Raw genomic sequence first — 22,154 nt, 5'->3', positions numbered from 1 at the left:
TTTTGTTTTCAGTATATTCCATCATTGCACCACTGACAGTTGAGTAATATTCCAGAATTATATTAATACGCTGTTCATCAGACCTCCACTCATCAGTTTAGCATCTGTAGACAACACTATGAATCTATCACCTTTAAGATGGCTGCCAAAAGATGATCCTCTGTTTCCATCATTCCTGATACATTTATGAACATTTTACTGTAAGGAAGAACTTTCCCTTTTCTGCATTTACTTATTTATTCATCATTCATTCACTTGTCAGTATGGATCATGGATGCCAGTTTTAATGAGTGGGTTGTAATTTGTTATTAAGTTTTTAAACTGAGGTACAATTTACTTACAGTGGAATATATACATCTTAAGTCAGTTTTGACATACATAGACATGCCTGTCAAGGATAACCAAATTTATTTTGGTTTCCCCCATTTGGCCAGTAGGAGCCCCTTCAATTGGCTCCTGTGTCTCTCTTTGAAATGTCTCCCATCATTTGTTGAACATTTCCTTACTTTCTGGCTCAAGAGGTTTCAGATTCTTCTTGTAGTTTTCCTGTCCAACTTTGAAGTCAGCCATTTCTCCAAAGATCTTTGGTTTCTTTTAATGTAGGATGGGATTTAGAAATCAAGAGATGGGCCATTGGTATGTTTTTGTTGCTGGCCTATCGGTTGCTATTGCGCCTTCTAGGTGGACAGAGTTAGGAAAATATATGTACATATATATGTGCACACACATACACACAAATATATGTGTGTATATATATATAATATACACACATATCTGTAACTATTCATTTTTCTATATGTGTGTATTATGCAACCATGAATTCATATTTCTTTTTTTTTTTAAGATTTTATTTATTTGAGAGAGAGAGAGCGTGCACAAGCCGGGGGAGGGGCGGAGGGAGAGGGAGGAGCAGACTCCCCACTGAGCAGGGAGCTTGATGTTGGACTCCATCCCAGGACCCTGGGATCATGACCTGAGATGAAGGCAGATGTTTAACCGACTGAGCTACCCAGGCGCCGCCCAGAGACAGCGAATCTTAAGCAGGCTCCCCGTCAGCGCAGAGTCCGATGCAGGACTGGATGGATCTCACGACCCTGAGATCACAGCCTGAGCTGAAACCAAGAGTTGGACACTTAACCGACTGCACCACCCAGGCACCCCACCTTAGACTTCTTTATAGCCTTTTTCCTTCCCTCCTTTTACATTTCTCTGGCAGTGAGAAACATGGCCCTACTATCCTCGGTATATTTACTTATTTGATCAGTCAGTTTACTTATTTGGTGAGTGTAACAAATTTAATTATGCTGCTCATTTCCTGTCTCTGCTCAGCTCCCACCATGTCCTTAGCCACAGGGTCAGCCTGTGCTTGCATGTGACTCCCACAGCCACCTCCTCGTTACCTTGTACACTCAGCGTCTGTCCTGTCCCTCTGTGCCTCCCCAAACTTTACCCCTCACTACCCCATGTCCTTAGTACCACATGAAAAGGAAGAGAGGAAATGGTCCCAGAGAAGATTTTAAAGTTAGATTACACGGTTTTCTTTATTTCTTCAATGTACTTAGTTTTTTTTATGTTCTAAAAAATTGTGCATTTTTGTTTTTAAATGACATACCCTTTGGCGTATAGGTGTATTTTTCATTCATTCATCTGTTAGAATTATCTCTGCTATTGTTTTAATGCCTCTTTGAGATTGTCATATACAAAAGGTCGTTTTCCTAGATTTATTGTTACACTATGTTGTTTAAGTACATTTCTTTACTGATGGTTGTAGCATCAAATCTCTGTTTCTCCTGGCTGCATCGGCACTGCCACAGCCAGTTTGAATGCTTACCCTTCTGAAGAAACTACCTCAATAAAATGGCGTCAGGCATGTTTTACTTTTTAAAAAAAATAGATCTTGAATAACTGAATATTTCCTAGGCAGTGTCAACATTAGTCAGCCATTTGGAAAATTGATTCAACTATTGTCTTTTTGAAGCTTACTTCAAACATTTGGTGTACTGCAGCCCAAGGCACATTAGAAATTACTGTTGATTCCTTTGGGCACTTGTATGTTTCACTGGCATTTTGGCTTCTTAAATGGTTATTATCCACCAATAGCTAATTTAAAAATCGCTTATGCTTTTTAGTGTTCCCATGGAATTCAATGGTTTTTAGGTGCCACTTAGGGCATTTGGTAGATTGACTAGAAAAATAATTGTTTAAGCAATGCTGGATAACTGTGAGGTAGCCGTTGCCTTGACAACTAGAAACGGTTCTGTTTGCTAAACAAAGGGATGGTAATTTAGTAGTTTAATTTCCTTTTTGGCATGGAGGTGCTGCATAATAACATTTTATTTTAGCCTCTGAATTGGTCTGTATTATTGACCAAAATCAGAGAATCAAAGCAAAAAGAGAAGAGTTTTTTCTGGTTTAAAGACATGTTTATCTAACAGGGTCAGTGTTGGTGCAGGTAATTTAATTAACCAGCTGAATAATTCTTTGTATATCTCTGTTGCACCGAAGGCCAGGAGCCCTAGAATAGGTATATAGTCTTGGTTGTCTTTCTACTATACTAAAGGGTTGTGATGTACTTCATAATGGAGCAACACCACAAACACTTTAACCTCTGTTGCTACTAGAATCAACAGGATTACTTTATTTCTGAATTGAATGAGGGGGGATAATATTTAAACACCTCCTCCCAACCTCCTCCGTATTATACACAATTATACTGGCATCTCTTCTGTTTGTGTGGAATATCTTTTGTATAGGACTTAAAGAATTTTTTTAACTCACATTTTCCCCCCAAATTATTAAGTAATAATAACAGTCTTTATTTAGCACTGTATGCCTAGCCACGTTCCAAGCACTTTACATGTAGCATTTCACGTCTCATCCCTGTGAGATAGTCACTCTTTTATCCTGAAGTAGCGAGGTTCTAGCCCAAGGTCATCTAGCTGCTAAGTGGTAGATTTGAACCTAAGCATCTAATTCAAGAGCCTGTGCTCTTAATTTACTATATTGTACTGACTCTTATTAATATACTCATTCTAAGTACATTGAAGAGTACAGGAAAGTATTAATAAGAAAAATAAAAATAACCCATAATCCCAATCACTGCAGATTAGAATACTTTTTTTTCCCCCCTTTAGATTATAATACTCTTTACTGTTCTCATGAAGTGATGTAGTATCTGGGTTTCTTTCAAAATAATCATTGTATAGGAGGGGTGGGTGGGAGTATAGATGAGACAAAATTGCATTGATAATTGTGGGATCCAGATTATGAGTATATGGGGGATTTATTATACAGTCCCATCTTCTTTTGTATATGTTTTGAAGTATACGTTTTATTTTTATTCATTTTTATTTTCTTAGAGCGCATGTACATGGGGGCGGGGCGGGGAGCAGAGGGAGTGGGAGAATCTTTTTTTTTTTAAAGATTTTATTTATTTGAGAGAGAGAGAGCGAGAGAGAGTGAGAGAGCACAAGCAGAGGGAGAGGGAGAAGCAGGCCTCCGCTGAGGAGGGAGCCTGACGTGGGGCTCCATCCCAGCACTCTGGGATCATGACCTGAGCCAAAGGCAGACTGAGACACCCAGGCCCCCCCCCCCCCCCCCCCCCGCCTCTTAGTATACATTTTAAAAAGCAAAGAATACATGCCACTTGTAACAAAGAAACCTTTTTTTTTTTTTTTTTTTTTTTTAAAGACTGGAAGACTGGGGCGCCTGGGTGGCTCAGTTGCAGTCCACCTCCTGATTTTGGCCCAGGTCATGATCTCAGAGTCTTGAGATTGAGCCCCGCATCAGACTCTGCGCCGAGCATGGAGCCTACTTAAAATCCCTGCGCCCCCCCCCCCCGCCACCCATGCGCGTGGGCTCTCTCAAAAATAAAAAAGAACAGGAAGACTTACTTTGAATGAAATATTTTTATACCCATACCCCTCCATTCCATTCCCTTTCCCATAGGTTAATCCCTTTTTAAAAGCAGTTATTCCTATCTTTATTATGTATATTTTTACATATGTATAAAATAACATAAATATATCTGATTATTTTTGCATTTCTAGAAAAAGCTTAACTGACAGAACCACCAGGTGCCTCCTTTTTTTCTTTTTAAAATGCTAGAGGCAAAACCTCATTTTAAATGATTGCTCATTGGGGCGCCTGGATAGCTCAGTTGGTTAAGCAAAGGATTCTTGATTTCAGCTCAGGTCGTGATCGCAGGGTCATGGGATCGAGTCCTGTGTCAGGCTCCGCTCTCACTTTGAAATCTGCTTGAGATACTCTCTCTCCCTCGGCCCATTTCCCCGTGTGCGCACCGTTCTCTCTCTCTCTCTCAAATAAATAAATAAAATCTTAAAAAAAAAGGGGGGGTGCCAAATCTGAATTTACATCAGTTTAATGACTTGTTTGCCTACCTTGAGTGTTTCATAATAGTAATAGTAATTGTTAATAGCTAAATGCTTGAAGCATCATAATTGAGTGCTTTTTTTTTTTAAAGATTTTATTTATTTGACAGAGAGAGACACAGTAAGAGAGGGAACACAAGCAGGGGGAGTGGGAGAGGGAGAAGCAGGCTTCCCGCGGAGCAGGGAGCCCGATGCGGGGCTCCATCCCAGGACCCCGGGATCACGACCTGAGCTGAAGGCAGACGCTTAACGACTGAGCCACCCAGGCGCCCCGAGTGCTTTTTAATACTGACCATGTTTTCCTGATGTGGAAACTGAAGCTTAGAGAGGTTTAGTAGCCTACAAAAACTCATCTAGTTAGTGTAAGGAATAGAGCTGGGGTAAGGACCTTGTCTTTTCTGCCTGTGCTATGAGTCTGCTTTATTACCTTATATTATACTAATGATAGAATGATAATTTATGCTCTGATAAAATTATGTATACAAATCTGACCGTGTAGGTAGGTTATGGATTTCATTTGTTTTTCTGTAGAAATTCTCATTCATATTTTGGTTAGCATAGTTTCACTTCTAGATGATTATGTGTCTCAGTGTCCCATTTTGGCCATCTCTGTAACCCTGCTTTGAGAAACACTTAATAGAGGTATACAGAATTCAAATTCTTATGTTCATCTAATGATGAGAATTCGGGAACAGAAAAGTAACTTACCTAAGATGATGCAAAACAAAACAGTAGAGGCAGAAGTAAGATCAGACCATAGATCTTTGCTTTTCATGTGTTGCCTTTAACAGATTAACACTGTTCTAACAATGCATTTCAGTTTAGCAGGTGTTTATTAGACTTCGGTTTCCCTTCTCAAGTATTTTTGTAGTAGACATTTTCTTTATGTGTTTTGCTAATTCCTTTTCATGTGTTCTATCTTGAAGGAAGGGAAATATTACCCTTCATAATAATAATTTGCCTCCACAATATTTAAGGTAATTATTACTCTTTTCTGTTAGCATGGATTTTTATGTTGGTAAGCATGGATTTTTATGTTGGTAAGGATGTGAGATAGGCTTGGTTTTGGGGAAAAATCTCATTCAAATTTAAGTTGAATGAATCTGCTCAATAAACATATTGATAGCTTGCTATCATTGGCATGTTGCCAGGGTTTGGTATGAATATTAATGAAAAGAATATGTATATGGGTTTCTGTATATAAGTAGTCTAAATATATTACTATTCTGTTCCCTTTTTTGTTCACAATTCTCTATAATAAAAATATCTTAAAAACTTCTCACTTCTTAAACATTTGTTTCTGAGTAGGCATAAATGTGCAACTTTTAGTTTTCTTGTTTTTTTCTACATTTCACAGTTTCTCGTTCCTCATCAGTATTCATTTATTTTAACTATACTATTTGTCTATGAAAATAAAATTTACTGGCTAATAAGGCAGGATGTGTTAATGGGAGAGGTTTGCAAGTTGTGGAGATTAATGTCTGTGGTCATGAAGATAGCCCCACCATTTGCTTTTGTAGCAGTAACACACAATACCAATTGAACCACAAAGTGAATTGATGTCTTCCTGAAATTTTCTTAAAATTTCTGGGTGAAATGCTATGTGTCCATTTCATATACTTGCTATAATAAAGCCACTAGCTTGTCTGGAATTTAACCAAGAATTTGACCAAAGAAAATGGTATTTTAAGAGGGTTAAGGCAAGTAGGTAAAGTAGAAAAATACATTTATTAACTTTAGGTGCAAGAGCAGTACAAAGTTACCAAAGTTGTAGTCAATGATAACAAATTTAAGTAGTAGTAATTCAGAAATTATTGTCTTTCTGTGAGGGTATACTTCTGTTATGGCATAAATGAATTGAAATATGGGCATTTTCCTAGGTAGATTTTTTTTTTTTTAACTTTTTTTTTTAAAAGTAACTACGTGCAACATGGGACTTGAACTCAAAGCCCCAGGATCAAGAGTCGCATGCTTTACTGGCTGAGCCAGCCAGCCCCCCGCCATGTAGATTTTAAAAACCATATACTTGATATATTTTGTGTTCTTTTTAAACATACTTTTCATGAGGGCGCCTGGGTGGCTCAGTCGTTGAGCGTCTGCCTTCGGCTCAGGTCGTGATCCTGGGGTCCTGGGATCAAGCCCCGCACTGGGCTCCCTGCTCCGCGGGAAGCCTGCTTCTCCCTCTCCCGCTACCCTTGCTTGTGTTCCCTCTCTAGCTGTCTCTCTCTCTGTCAAATAAATAAATAAAATCTTTAAAAAAAATAAAAATAAAAATAAAAATACTTTTCATGAAATAAATAGAATGTGAAACAAATGGCTATTAAGGAGTTCACCGTGGTATTTTTAGTTGTAGTACCTTTGTTTTGGTTTATGTGCTACCTCCCACCTTTAAAAAAAGTTACAATTATTTGATTATAATACTTTTGGTATAGCATTAGAAAATATATCTTTTTTTTTTTTTTTTGATCACTCCCAGTGTGTATTATCCACAACTATTGGGATGAATTTATTTTAAGATCCAAATGAAATTTATATTTTCATCATTCACTGCTATATTAACAGCATTTTTCCACCTTATGTTCTATAGAATTTCTGCAAGATGTTAATAGATGTTAATAGAAAAAAGGTTTATTTGGATGATGAGGCAGAGTAGGGGTTTGATGTTCCCAAACTTTCTCCTCTTCTTTTTGGTGGAACATCTCAGGATATTAGTATTTCTTGTAAAATACTTTGTGCAAAGTTACCTACATAATCTTTCCTTGATTATGCAATGATTAATATAAGCAGAACTCCTTAAAATTATAGATCTTATACAGAAGTGTACCTGATTATGGAGTCAGAGCGGCTAGATTAGGACTGTTAAAAACTAAATCTCACACACACACACAATAAAAAAAATCACAAGTGAGGAAACTTAAAATATTTAACATATAAGGGTAAATAAACAGTGAACTCATGCCAGAGCATATAAGATTTCCCAGATTGGATTTCTTATAGTTTTCTCCAGTTGTTTGAAATACATGTAATTCTTCCCACCCCTTCTGTGCTATTATTCTACCTTAGAATTGTCTAGGTAGGGATATGACAAAGCTATTCTGAATTTGGGTGGCTTCTAAGATGTAGCCAAAATTTTTGAGGCTTTTAAGGATCTGCCTTCTCTTTAGGTGGTCATATAGTAAATATTTGAATGAATGGGTAGATGGAAGGGTGGATAGAATGATAAATTTGTGATTAAGCTGATTCATATCATGGGCTATATGTATTTTATATAGAGAAAAAAAGATGCATTTTTATTTTATATGATGTACATTTAAATAGATTTTTTGATACATAGATTTTACTCATTTTTAAGTTATAGTATTTTGTGGATGGTTTTTGTTAACAAATACATTCAATTATTACAACTTTTTTTTTAGCTATAGTGAGATTATTAGATCTGCCAGCCTGAAGTCTAATTGTGCTAAAGAATTAAAGACTTTTAAATCTAATTATATTTGTTTGCATTTTTAGGCCCTTGATGAGCCTCCCTATTTGACAGTGGGCACTGATGTGAGTGCTAAATACAGAGGAGCCTTTTGTGAAGCTAAGATCAAGACAGCAAAAAGACTTGTCAAAGTCAAGGTAAGTATATGTAGATCTTATAAATTATATGTTCAGTATTTGATATTTAAACTAGTACTTGGTGGGTGTATTTAAGACTTTTTTTTTTCCTGCAAGATGAGTTTAGTTTCTATATAAGGGTTGTCAAATACCTGAAAACAAAACATTATTTGGGATTTTAAAGTATTCTAATTAGAATGAAGTTAGGTTCTTACAAATTGATATTTTGAATGCCCTTTCAATATTGACAGACTTGGTACTGTTTGTGTTTTTAGCCTTTTCTAAAAGGCTGGAAAGGACCTTAGAAGTCATGTAGTTTAATTCTTAATTTTAGACCCCCCACCATTTTAGCCATTAAGTTGAGATGTGATTTATAATTTGATGGTGTTTTAAATAACAGTAAAATAAGGTAGATCTAGTTGTTGATTTCCTTATCTTCTTTCTTTAAAAAAACCTTTCTTAAATACTTGTGTTTTGTCTCAGTGCAGAAAAAGAAATGTAATTGTTTACATTTTAGTAAATTTATCAGTGTTGAAAAATATAGGACAGGTGAAATATTTGAAGGTAGATATTTATTCATTTGTCAATTATTTACTGAGTGGTAAACTGTGCAGGGTACTCTGTTAGGTGGAAGGAGGTTGGGGATATGAGGATGGCCTGATCTTTGTCCTCAGGGGATTTATGGTGCAGATTAGCAGATACCCTGTAAAACATTGGTTTGAATATCACCAAGTCAAAAGGCCACAGAGGTGTATGTCCAGTAGAGAGTTTCAGGTTTTCTTCTGGAGCTTTTTCCATGCCTATATCCTAGGTTCTTTCCTTATGCATGGATGTGTTGAAAAAAGCTTCTTGTGATTCTGATTTACACTCCTAGTTAAGATCCACTGTGATAAGACCTTTAAATTAACTGTAAATCTGTAGGAGTCTAGTCTTGGCCACACCATGCCTTTAGTTTTCACATGTGTGGTATCTGTGAGCTCTTCCGTGATTTGATTTTTGTGGGTACTCTTATAGTGTTCTGATAGCGGCATTCCCTGTTCTGATTTCACACACTGGTGTTCCCTGAGCACTCATTTTTTTGCCACTACCATCTTGGAAATGAAGAGAAAGCTTTTTATTAGTTTCCTCATTCTTCCAGACAGGGCTCCTACTAACACATGGAATATCTTACTGTGAATTAGACAAAAGCCCTCCCTCTTGGTAGATAGCTTCTTTAGGGGAGCTTGGCCTACAGATAAGACTTCTGTGTTAGGTAGAAAAAGGTCCTCCCTTAGGACAGGAGCAGTTTTACTCCAGGACCCATGCTTTGGTTTGCAGAGCACAGGCTGAATTTTAGCCCTGACTTGCAGTCTCAGCTGGGTGTTGCTGTGTAATGAATGAACCAGCTAAATGGCATGTATCACTCCTGCCATTTCTTGCTATTAATCAAGGGAAGAGAACTGTTAGTCTTTACTGCTTCTGTTGATAGCACAGAGTACAAGTACCTTGTGCCTTGTAAATAACGGATAGCTAAAACTTGTTAATTTTTTTGGCTGCTCTAAAAATCTGTTTATAATTCAAAGTTAATTATTTTCTCAACAGATATAGTGGTATATTTCTGGTTTGTTTATAATTCAGACAAAGTTAATGCATTTCCAACAATTTGTTGATATACTTATTCCTCATCAATTTTCATTTATTAAACATTTACTGTGTGCTAAGTACTATATTAGGTATTGAAACTCTAGTGTTAAAATCTGATCTCTGTCATAAAGTGGCTTACAGTCTGAGTGAGTGACAGAGATAATTAAACACATAATTTAAATAAAGCATGGTAATGCTTTTGTGTGAGACAAATGCCTGGGATGCTGTGAGTATAGGACATCTCTTTTCATAACTTGTTTGTGAGCATATTACGTAGATTGATTACCATAGACATCTGATAAGACCATGTTGATGGTTCAATCCCTGTAAGAACTCTTGCTTTGTATAGGGAAAACAACTTTTTCTACATTGAATACTGGAAGCTGTCTTATTTTTCACCAACTAATGTGAAATATTTAAACCTGAACCCTTATTTTAACTTAATCTCCTCACATCTGGTTTCCCATTCTCTGATTTCTGTACTGATACAGAGTACAGTAAACTTCTGGAGCTTGACTGCCCGAGTTTGAATCTCAGCTCTACCATGTACCAGTTCTGTGATCTTGGACTGGTTACTTATACTTTCTGCTCCTCAGTTTTCTTATCAACAAAGTGGGAACAATCATACCTACCTATTAATAAGGTTGTTGTAAAGATTATATGTTTAGTGCTTGAGCCTGATGCTTAGCTCTCAATAAATGTTTGTTGCTACTGCTTATTATTAAACTAGGCCTTTACAGAATGATAGAGGATCTAATAGCCTAAGGTCTCTACCTGTTTCCCCCCCCCCCCCATTTTTTAGGAAAAGAAATTATACTACTAAAGTAATAGCTAATAGTATTGAATAAAGTCTAATCCATGAAACACCAACTGATTTAGTCTGGGAATTTGTCTGTTTAAATAATAAATTTTTCAGTTAATCTGCTTAGGGATTGAGATTTTATATATACTAGATAGCTGTGTTAGATTACTTGTAAGGAGAACGAATTCATGCGTTGGTGAGCTTGTGTCACTTGATTTTTTTTGTGTGTGGGCTTGTTGCTAATTAAATTTGTGATCTCTAGGTAACATTTAGGCATGATTCTTCAACAGTGGAAGTTCAGGATGACCACATAAAGGGCCCACTAAAGGTAATTCATTTATTTATTCATTATTAATTCTGATGCTTCAATGGGAGACATTAAAAATTATACTTGGTCATTTCTTTTTAATCATTGGCTGTTACTGAGTTGATAAACATAATTCTCTCTAACTAGACCAGTAGAAAACAATAGAATGTTCGGTGAAACTTGATGTGATAGGAAAACCTGTGGTCAGAAATGATCAAGGAAGCATTGACTGCTTTTTATTTACTCACATGTTTACTTTTCACCATGTTGCACTTCCAGAATTAATAGGTGATGAATTAGGGATTAAGTGACAGAGGTTCTGTGATGATGTGAAAAGTGAGGGAAAAACCCCAACACGTTAAGAACCTCAGAGCTTTTATTTATTTATTCATTCATTCATTCATTTATTTATTTTTAAAAGATTTTATTTATTTATTTGACAGAGAGACACAGCAAGAGAGGGAGCACAAGCAGGGGGAGTGGGAGAGGGAGAATCAGGCTTCCCGCTGATCAGGGAGCCCGATGTGGGGCTCGATCACGGGACCCCGGGATCATGACCTGAGCCGAAGGCAGGCGCCTAACAACTGAGCCACTCAGGCGCCCCTTATTCATTTATTTTAAGATTTTATTTATTTGAGAGAGAGAGAGTGTGTGTGTGTGTTCACACAAGCGCAGGGAGGGGCAGAGGGAGAGAGAGAAGCAGATTCCCTGCTGAGTAGGGAACCCGACAGGGGGCTTGATCCTAGGACCCTGAGATCATGATCTGAGCCGAAGGCAGACACTTAACCGACTGAGCCACAAAGAGCTTTTAGAGTGCTAATTTGTTGAAGCAACTACAGGCAAATGAAATTTTTTAAGGGTTATCAGGCAATTAAATTGATAAGCAGGTTACATACAGATAGTTTTATTTATTTGCTTTCATTTCTCCTCCCTGGTGGGTGAAATGAGTACCGCTCTTTCTACTAGTGAGCAAGCTAAAGGGAATGTGTGGGTAGCCACGGTGTGCTCTTTGGCCCTTTTGAATGTCTGAAAATTGGACAGTGGCCTGCCTGGGTGAGTTTTAAGAAATGCTAACAAAATTGAAGAAACATTTATAGATACAAGAAAAATCCTTTACTGACACAGCTGTACTTTTGGGGGGAATTAGATATGTGTATCTGCCAGTGGTTTGTTTGTGGTTGACTTAAAGCCTTTTTTTTTTAAAGATTTTATTTATTTATTTGAGAGAGAGAGAGAGTGAGAGACAGAGAGCATGAGAGGGGGGAGGATCAGAGGGAGAAGCAGACTCCCTGCCAAGCAGGGAACCTGATGCGGGACTCGATCCCGGGACTCCAGGATCATGACCTGAGCTGAAGGCAGTCGCTTAACCAACTGAGCCACCCAGGCGCCCTTTTTTTTTTTTTTTTTTTAAGACTTTTAATTGGATCCCCAGAGCATTAGTAGGCACTATAGAGAGCTAAAGCTTGTAATTTAAAAAAAAAAATCTTGCCTTAGAAAAATTATTTTCCACCGTTTCTGTTTTGTAGGTGCCATTTTTAATGTTACATGTACATGTTCATCATTTTCAGGGACAAAAAAGACAAAACATGTATACTTATGATGCTTGTCACCATTTGTTTAGCACTTAGTATGTGCTAGTGCTATGCTGATAAGTCTTTTGCACATACTATCTTATATAATCCTAACAGCTCTTTACATAAGACACTAAAGGGACATAAAATAATCTGGCCATGACAGCCAGTAATGACAGAGCTAGAATTCTGATAGGGTCACCCCCTTGTCATTGAAGCATGTGCCCTCTGAATTTTCAGAACACATACACTTCTGTGCCTTATTTGTGTTTTTGCCTCAGAAGCACACCAGCATAGCTCTCACTGATAGGTGCCCTGTTTGCATTGGCTTGGGCCAGCTCCTGCCAGCTACAAAATATGCTCAGTGTTGTGAAGAGATAGAAAAGGCAACCACTTTGTATCCTCAGGCCCTCTTTTTCTCCTTCTGCTCCCACCTCTTTATGGCACAGTTGGTTTATTTTACTTGTTTGGCTTTTCTTACTGTATTGAATTGTTCTTTGTGATTAGGGCTAAGGACCAATTTTGATTTTGACATAGGCAGGTATATTAAATTTTGGTCTCAAGATTGTTAAAGTTTTTTTTTTTTTGGTCTATTTTTTTTTTTTTTTGCGTGTGTATAGAGTTTAAATTGTTCCCTAATATACTTCATAGCTTTCTGTTACCTGATAGAAACTGTCAGCATTTGGATAAATGTTTCTCTTAGAGGAAATAAACCTACCAAAAGTGATGGTCATTTGATCTCAATATATTTTCTAATGAGTTCACATGAAATGTAATACCTAGACCACTTATTAAATCATGTATTTATTGACTGTAGTCATTTAATAAGAGCTCTATTAATTCTCCAGTTTCCTTCCCCATTTTGGGCATTGTGTGGGGCTAACAGTCTCTCTCTGAACAAGTTTATTTTTTGTTATCATCATAAAGACATATACTTGTATTTTATTTTTATTGGGGTATGATTGACATATAATATCTTATTAGTTTTGGGTGTACAACATACTGATTCAATGTTTCATCAATACAGTAAGTCTGGTTATATCCATTACTATACATAGTTTAATTTTTTTTTTTTTTTTTGCTTATGATGGAGACTTTTAAGATTTACTCTCCTGGCAACTTTCAAATATGCAATATGGTACTATTGACTAGGGTAACCATGCTGTCTGTACCTTATATCCCTAGGACTTAATTTATTTTATAACCGGAAGTTTGTACCTTTTGACCACTTTTACCCATTTTGCCTACTCCCCACTCCCTTCCCACCCACTGGCAATGACCAGTTTGTTCTCTGTGTCTATGAGCTTCTGGTCGTTTGTTTGTTTATTTTATTTTTTAGATTCCACATATAAGTGATATCATATGATACTTGTCTTTCTCTATCTGACTTATTGCACTTAGCATAATGTCCTCAGAGTCCATCCATGTTGTTGCAAATGGCAAGATTTCCTTCCTTTTTATGGTTGAATAGTATTCCATTATCTGTATATTTTTTCCTGTATCCATGCATCCACCAGTGGATACTTAGATTGTTTCCATATCTTGGCTGTTGTAAATAATGCTGCAGTGAACATGGGGGTGCTGATACCTTTTTGAATTAATGTTTTCATTTTCTTTGGATAGGTGCCCAGTAGTGGAATTGCTGGGTCATAGTTCTATTTTTAATTTAAATACCTCCATACTGTTTACTGTAGTGGCTGTACACCAATTTATTTTATATTCCCACCAACAGTGCACAAAGGTTCCCTTTTTTCCATATCTTTGCTAACACTTGCTTTTTGTTGTCTTTTTGATAATAGCCATTCTGATAGGTGTGAGGTGATACCTCATTGTGGTTTTGATTTCATTTCCCTGATGATGAGTGATGTTGAGCATCTTTATATGTACCTGTTGGCCACATGTGTGTCTTTGGAAAAGTGTCTGTTCAGATCTTCTACCCATTTTCTAATGGGATTGTTTGGTTTTCTGCTATTGAGTTATATGAGTTCTCTATATATTGGATAATTAACCCCTTATCAGATAAAATATTTGAAAATATTTTCTCCCACTCAGTAGGTTCCCTTTTCATTTTGTTGATGATATCCTCCACTGTGCAGAAACTTCTTAGTTTGAGGTAGTTACAAAGACCATATAAATGTAATTATCGGCATTTTCTTGATTAGATGGAAAATATTTTAAATGATTGTCATTAGTGGAACATTATAACTCTTAAGGAAATGTCAAAGCTCTTTCTTGTTTCTACCTTTCCTCGGCCTCTTTGAAGGATGAGTGCTAATATAAGGCAAGGATAGTCAACTTCAGAGATCATGGTTCTTAAAGTATGGTCCGAGGACCTCTGGGGGCTCCCAGGACCCCTTTCAGGGAGGTTGTAAGGGCAAAACTATTTTCATAACAATACTTAGATATTATTTACCTTTTTTACTGTGTTGACATTTTCACTGATGGTACAAAAACAGTGGTAGGTAAAACTGCTGGCGCCTTAAGACAGATCAAATCAGTAGTTTCTTTATTCTTCGCCACCGTGCACTCAGTTAAAAAAAAAAAAAAGAGCTAGTTTTTGTTTTATTCATTTACCTTCTAAAAGTTTTTCTAACTTTTTAAAAATACTTTAGGTCGGAGCTATTGTGGAAGTGAAGAATCTTGATGGTGCATATCAGGAAGCTGTTATCAATAAGTTAACAGATGCAAGTTGGTACACTGTAGGTAAGGGAATAAATCTTTTAAAAATGTATTTTCAAAAAATACAAATCAAAATTTCCTTGATTCAGTTCCTCCCCTAATGCCATAGATATTATTACTGTTAATATATTTTGTTTTTGTTTTGCTGTTAATGTTTTTTTAATCTTTCCAGGTCTTAAAAATTTTTATTTCATAAGTATGTACATAAAGTATAATTTGAAATTAGTGTATATATTATACAGTTGAATTTGTAGCTTTTTTCACTTCAAAATATATCTTAAAGAAATTTTTTCTATCTTAACTATTTTTAGATGTACATTTCAGTGGTGTTAAGTGTATTCATGTTGTGCAACAGAGAAATTTCTTTTAATTATAGTAGTATGTTTCATATTTGTTGTACCATAATTTATTTTCTTTTACTGATGGTGTTGCCAATTTTCTTGCCATTACAATAAATGCTGGATTGAATGTCTTGTACATGTACATTATTCTTGTATTTTCCTGGTGTATGTGTACACTGAGGACCAGGCATAGTGAAGTGAAATGTACTTTAAAACTTAGGTAGTGAAAACTGCCTTTCTAGAAGAGGGTATTCATTTACACTTCAATGGACAGTGTGTGAGTGCACTCATTTTCCCAGCCCAGGTAAAAGTTGATTTTAGTAATCTGTAAAAATATTTGCCCATCTGGATACAAAGTAGTATCTCAGTTTTGTTTTAATACTCCCCTCCTGTGATTAAGTGAGATTGAACATTTTTTTCATATGTTTATTGAAAGGAACATCATTTCATTTGTATTTTCTCTCTTTCAAATTACCATCTTTTTATTATTTATTTATTTATTTTTAAGATTTATTTATTTGAGAGAGAGAACGAGCAGTGGGGAGGGGCAGAGGGAGGAGGGGAGAGAGAGAGAGAGAAAAGCCGACTCTCTGCTGAGTAGGAAGCCCGATGTGGGGCTCCATCCTGAGCTGAAGGCAGACACTTAGCCAACTGAGCCCCCCAGGCGCCCCTCCATCTTTTTTATTTTTTAAAGACTTACTTACTTGTTTTAGAGAGAGAAAGGGCTCACATGCGTGAGTGGGGGGAGGGGCAGAAGGAGAGAATTTTAAAGCAGACTCCCTGGTGAGTGCAGAGCCTGGCATGGGGCTTGATCTTAAGATCCATGAGATCATGACCTGAGCTGAAACCAGGAGTTGGAGGCTTAACTGACTGAGCCACCGAGGCGCCCCTTTTGAATTCCATCTTATAGTGTCTTACCAGTCTCCCCCTTGTCCTGTTGGGATGGTTACATTTTCTTATTTTTAGGACATGAGATCTTTGTATATTCTGAATATTAACCCCTGGCTACCTTAGTTGCAAGTATTTTTCTCCTATTTACTTTTATTTTCACTATCAATTTTCATATTGTCAGTTTTTCCTGTGGTCACCTTTTCCTTTGTAGTTTTAGTTTTGAATCTTGTTTTAAGGGGCTTCCTTCCATCAGTGTTATAAATTTATTTTCCATTGTATTCTTCAGTTTATAGTTTTATTTTTGTTTTGCAAATAGCTGTTTATTTCATCTACAGTTTATTTTTTATTTTTTGGACATTCTGAAGTGTCATATTTTTTCCCCCAATTAATAGCCAATTATCCTGGTATTATTTATTGAATGGGAATAATTCTTACTCTTTAATGACCTCATGGGTGAGAGTAAACACCTAGTTAAAATGTCTTTGATGTTGTCAAAATTTGATGGACCTTTGAAATAGTATAGATGAGTTTTCTCTATATTTTTGTGGGGTGAGGAAAAGCTTGGTGAAGAGGGGAAATTTTAATTTGAGACAGGAAAATTTGACTTTATGTAGGTGACAAGACTGTGAGCATGTTCTGTGCAGTAAGTCTAGATGGTAATTATGTATGGTAGTCAGTCTCATAAATGTGGCATTTTTTTCGTTGAATATTTTAGTTACAACATTAAAACATTGTACTAAAAGTTATTTATCCAGTCTCACATGAAATTTCACTTAATATATAAGAACCTAATTTTGTTACTTAGGTAAAAACTGCTATTTCTAAAATCAAAGCCTGGTAACTTTATTTAGAATAGATGTATTTTTTCCCCATGATTTGTGAGGAATGTAAGTATATGCTATAAAATTACAGTATAAAATATACATATATTCTGTGTACGCATAAACTTACAGTAAATTTGCTGGAACATTTTAGTACTTTAAATAAGTAGTTTTCAGTGGGGAGCACTTGGCAATGTCCATAGACATTCTGGTTGTCGCGAATGCGGAGCCACTAGTGGCATCCGGTGGCTAGCAGCCAGGGAAGCTGCGGACTGTCCTGTCGTGTTCGGGATAGCCCTTCGCGACAGAGAATAATCTGCCCCAAAATGCTAGTAGTGCTCAGGTTTAGAAACCCTGCTTTAAATAGTAAAAGCAGAGTAATTTTTTAGGGGCAGTCTGAATAAATACATTTGTATTCTTTTTGTTTTCTCGGTAAATCTGTCAGTATTTACCAGTTGGAAAACTTGCTTTTCCTTTACCATGTTGAGAAGGGTTAATTAGCATTTAAATTATTTCTTCCTAAAATGCTAACTTCTTTTTTTTTTTGGTGTTTTCTGGGTCAGGGAAGATGTTTTCATTTCAGGTATATTATTTCCTTATTGCTAGAAATTGGAAAGCATATTCTGTATTTGAAGTTGTCAGTTAGAAAACATAAAATGTGAACTGAATTTCAAATGTAATCTTCTGAAACACTGGTTCTGTTTGCACTCAGAAAATTAAATGATAATTTATATCATCGTGTTAATCTTTGAAAAATCCTTCAGTAGTTTCCAATTTTACCTCCTCTCCTAGTTTTTGATGATGGAGATGAGAAGACACTGAGACGATCTTCACTGTGCCTGAAAGGAGAGAGGCATTTTGCTGAAAGTGAAGTAAGTAATCATTTAATGAATGACTGTGTCTTCATATTTTGTATTAGGGGGAGCATATTTTTCTTTCTCAACTCAAGCAACTTACTTGTTAATCAGGAAAATTCATTAATACCATTATCATGTAATCTGTGAATCCTGTTTTTAAGGCCTTGTGTTTGAGTACCAGGTGATATATCCTTTTTTTTTTCTAAGAATATTTTAGCATTGGGGCGCCTGGGTGGCTCAGTCGTTAAGCGTCTGCCTTCGGCTCAGGTCATGATCCCAGGGTCCTGGGATCAAGCCCCACATCGGGCTCCCTGCTTGGCAGGAGGCCTGCTTCTCCCTCTCCCGCTCCCCCTGCTTGTGTTCCCTCTCTCGCTGTGTCTCTCTCTGTCAAATAAATAAATAAAATCTTAAAAAAAAAAAAAAAAAGAATATTTTAGCATTTGTCCACAATGAAAATTCAATGATCTTGCTTAACTGTTATCTTCAGGCAACTTTTATGTAGACTCTAATTTTAAATAATTGTAGAAAAGAGATGTTCCATTTATAATCCACTTGAACCCCCTCATCATGAAAGGATCTGTAGCTACTGTAAGCAGTCCCTAACTACTACTGCTACTACTGCTTCTGCTGCTGCTGGCTGACATTATTATAGCCCCTCCTCAAAGATGCCTTGCCTGACTGCCCTTTCTACACTAGTTCCTGCCATCCTTTTAATCCTTCTAGGTTGACCGAGGTTTCTTCAAAGCTTGTGTCATTCTCTGACATCAGGATATGTATGTGCTTAGTTATTTGTCTGCCTCCCTCCCTAGAATGTGTCACAAGGGTGGGGATTTTATATGTTTTCTTCACCACTCATTCCCAGTTCCTTGGACAGTGCCTGGCATAGAGTAGGAGCTGAATAAATGGTAGTCAGATGAATAAATGAAGTGCTTATATTTGCCAGGGACTTTGCTCACTGCTTTACCTACATCATCACATTCATAACACTATGAAGTAGATAGCATTATTATCTTCAATTTACAAGTGGTGAAACTGATGGTCAGAGCTGGTTCTGAAACCAGGATTTTCTAGTACCAAAGCCATGCTCTAGAATTGAAAGGTGTTAAGTTAGTAAGAATGGAGGGAGGGTTCACAAAGTTTTGTAAATCAGTAGCTTGCAATCCAGAATTTTAAAAATGGACGTATTGTTAAAGTGTTATATTCTATAATCCAGCCTATAAATATTAATTAATGCACAGTGTGGCCAAACCATGATTACTTTTCTTCTTGTCACTATTTAGAACAGTGTTTCTTTGGGGGATGTTTTTATATTATTTATTAAACTATTAAACTTTATTTTATATTTTCTTGTTTTGAAAATACTTTCCTTGGGGCACCTGGGTGGCTCAGTCATTAAGCATCTGCCTTCAGCTCAGGTCCGGATCCCAGGGTCCTGGGATCAAGCCCCGCATCCGGCTCCCTGCTCCGCGGGAAGCCTGCTTCTCCCTCTCCCACTCCCCCTGCTTGTGTTCCCTCTCTCACTGTGTCTCTCTCTGTCAAATAAATAAATAAAATCTTAAAAATATATATATATATATATTTTTTTTTTCCTTTCCCTTAAATAATTGAATTCCTAATCCAGTTCAGAATTTGGGACAGGTTCTGTGTATTATGATACCAGCCTATTTTTTCAGTCTCATATTGTAACATTTCCTTGGACTTATTTTTTCTTTCCCCCTTTTTTTTTTTTAAGTTTTTATTTAAGTAATCTCTATGCCCAGTGTGGAGCTTGAACTCACAACCCACTATCAAGAGTCACATGCTCTTCTGACTGAGCCAGCCAGGTGCCCCATTTTCCTGTACTTCTGTCTTATAAGACTACTTCGTATTTTCAGATTATGATTCATATTCTTGTCTTGGTTTCTGCTGAGTACTGCTCCTCTTAATGTTCCTCCATGAGGTCTTTCATGAGCTTTCTAACCAGATTTGATCCCTTATCCTTTGATCCTTTGGCACTTCTCTTATTCTTATTTGATGGTCTTTTTTTATTACTTTTCTTATTTTCCCTGTAAGATTTTAAGCTGTTTTGGGGGTAATAGCCATCTTTTTGTCATTTTGATAGGCTCTTCTTTTCCCAGCAGTGTTTTCTATACGAAAGCCTTCAGTAAATATTTGTTGAATTAATTGTGAAGGTTTAAATATAGGAAATACAGCTTTAGAATTTGCAGTGAATTTGGCTTTTTGCAGTGATAAAGTAACAATTCTTTATAAGTTATGTAATTTTGTTTATGTTTATTTATTTAATCTCTACACCCAGTGTGGGGCTCAAAATCATAGCCCTGAGAGCAAGAGTTGCATGCTTTTCCGACTAAGCCAGCCAGGCGCCCCTAAGTTTATATAATTCTTAAAAATAATTTCATTTCCCTTAGAATATGTGTACAGTTATAGTAGGTCAGTGAGTGAATATGGGGGCTTTGAAGACTTGATTTTTCATATGCTTAGTGAAGGCATGTGCCTTATTTATTTAATCCAGAGAAATATCTAAAATATCTAAAATACTTTTTTTTTTTTAGGAGAATTGTGTAGTTCATAAGACATTTGTAGTGTAAAGGCTGAAGCAATATGAGCAAGTAGTTCAGTGTATCCTTCTCATCTTCAAGGTGGACCACTTTTACTGTGTGTGTCTATATGTGTTAGATTCTGTGTTTTGCTAGAGGGTACTTAGAATACTGGTGTATTGTTCCATATCCCATTCTCATAAGCCAGGTGTTATGTTAGGTACTGGAGACACAAGGATAGGCCAAGTAGACATGGAATTTATCCTCGAGTAACTTACCATCTGTTGGAGGAGAAAAAGCATTAATCAAACAATCAAATATTTTAAGATTATAAATGTACTGAGTTCTGTGATAGCATGGCCAGGAGTGTATTTAATCTGCCATCTGTGTATTCCTTCCCTTTATTTGATATTTTTCATATTTTCAAAAAACATTTTTAATTTGTTGAAAAATTATTCAGAGCATTGTTATTATCAGTAATAACTTTGGTCTTTGAGCAAAAAGCCACTGGCAGTGTTTGGGGTCACTAATTCCATTAATAAGCTACATACTTAAAGACTTAAATTTAAAAGATTTCGTAATAAGAGATCACAACAGCACTTCCGTCAGTCTGAATTCCAGCACTAACATCACTGATTCTAGCCCTAACCGGCTTAGTGAGAGTGTTGCCACTGCCCGGGGGTTGGGGCATTTCTGCAGAGCATATAATTCAGAAGTAGTTTCATCAGCTGTTATTTGCTGTGCATTTACTACGTGCAGTTGAAAACTCTAAAGAAAAGTTGGGTAAAATCTCAGCTCCATATTTCCTATAGCCCATTTAAGAAACAGGGACATAGGCATGTTTCCCCTAGGCCTATGGAATTTTCTTTTAGCTTCAGTATAGCTAGGAGTCTCTGCTTTTTGCTCTTTAGGTTTTGACGCAACACATTCTACCCTCCCCGCAGTCTTTTCTCTCACTTGAAATAAAGGTGCTCCTACCTTCCTGGACATGGTTTAAGGCCAGGGACAGAGATACGGCTTCTTACTGTTCTAACTCTTTATTACAGAGGGAGAGAAATCAGAAATCCTGGATATTTTCTTTCCTGTAACTGGTGAATACCAGATGCTTAAAATAGAAATTACAGTACTTAATAGAAGTCTCTGCTTTCACAAGAGCAATCTTAATTTTAGGGGAGTGAGGCAGGGCGTTTAATCCTTCTGTTAGCTTGACCGAAAGTGAATCTAGATTAATTTATTTTCTCTGTTTACCAAATATAGTACTTTGAAATTTTTTGCTCTTGGGAAGCATAATTAGGAGTTAATGATAAGTGACTTTTTTTTAAAGATTCTACTTATTTGTTTGAGAGAGAGAGCAGAGTGAGAGAGAGAGAGAGCGCACGAGCAGGGGTGAGAAGCAGAGAGGGAGAGGGACAAATAGACTCCCCGCTGAGCAGGGAGCCCAATGCGGGGCTCGATTCCAGAACCCCAGGATCGTGACCTGAGCCGAAGGCAGACACAACCGACTGAGCCACCCAGGCACCCCTGACAAGTGACTTCTAAAGAGGTTTTGTTTGGTATATTACTATATTTGGACCAACTTTTGCCTCCAGATTTTTTTATTATTTATTTATTTATTAAAATTTTATTTATTTGAGAGAGAGAGTGAGGGAACAGAGGGTGGGGGAGAGAAAGAATCCTCAAGTAGACTCCCCGCAGAGTGTGGAGCTGGACACGGGGCTCGATCCCAGGACCTCG

At 36.8% G+C, this 22,154-nt stretch overlaps 1 protein-coding gene across 7 annotated transcripts in view; it reads left to right on the top strand.

Moving 5' to 3' along the window:
• The window catches only part of ARID4B (AT-rich interaction domain 4B), a 143,549-nt gene that overhangs the window by 52,352 nt on the left and 69,043 nt on the right, over positions 1–22,154 (top strand). For all 7 annotated transcript variants that reach the window (XM_078077719.1, XM_078077721.1, XM_078077720.1 and 4 more), the window contains exons 3-6: positions 7,902–8,012; positions 10,679–10,744; positions 14,907–14,997; positions 17,819–17,898. In XM_078077719.1, the coding sequence (XP_077933845.1) occupies positions 7,902–8,012; positions 10,679–10,744; positions 14,907–14,997; positions 17,819–17,898 (348 nt within the window). The remainder of the gene's footprint in view (positions 1–7,901; positions 8,013–10,678; positions 10,745–14,906; positions 14,998–17,818; positions 17,899–22,154) is intronic.

The sequence above is a fragment of the Halichoerus grypus genome, chromosome 7 (assembly GCF_964656455.1).
Source record: "Halichoerus grypus chromosome 7, mHalGry1.hap1.1, whole genome shotgun sequence".
In the NCBI taxonomy this organism is placed as follows: domain Eukaryota; kingdom Metazoa; phylum Chordata; class Mammalia; order Carnivora; family Phocidae; genus Halichoerus; species Halichoerus grypus.
The sequence above is the reverse complement of the archived record's forward strand: the minus strand, read 5'-3'. Positions and strand labels throughout refer to the sequence as shown.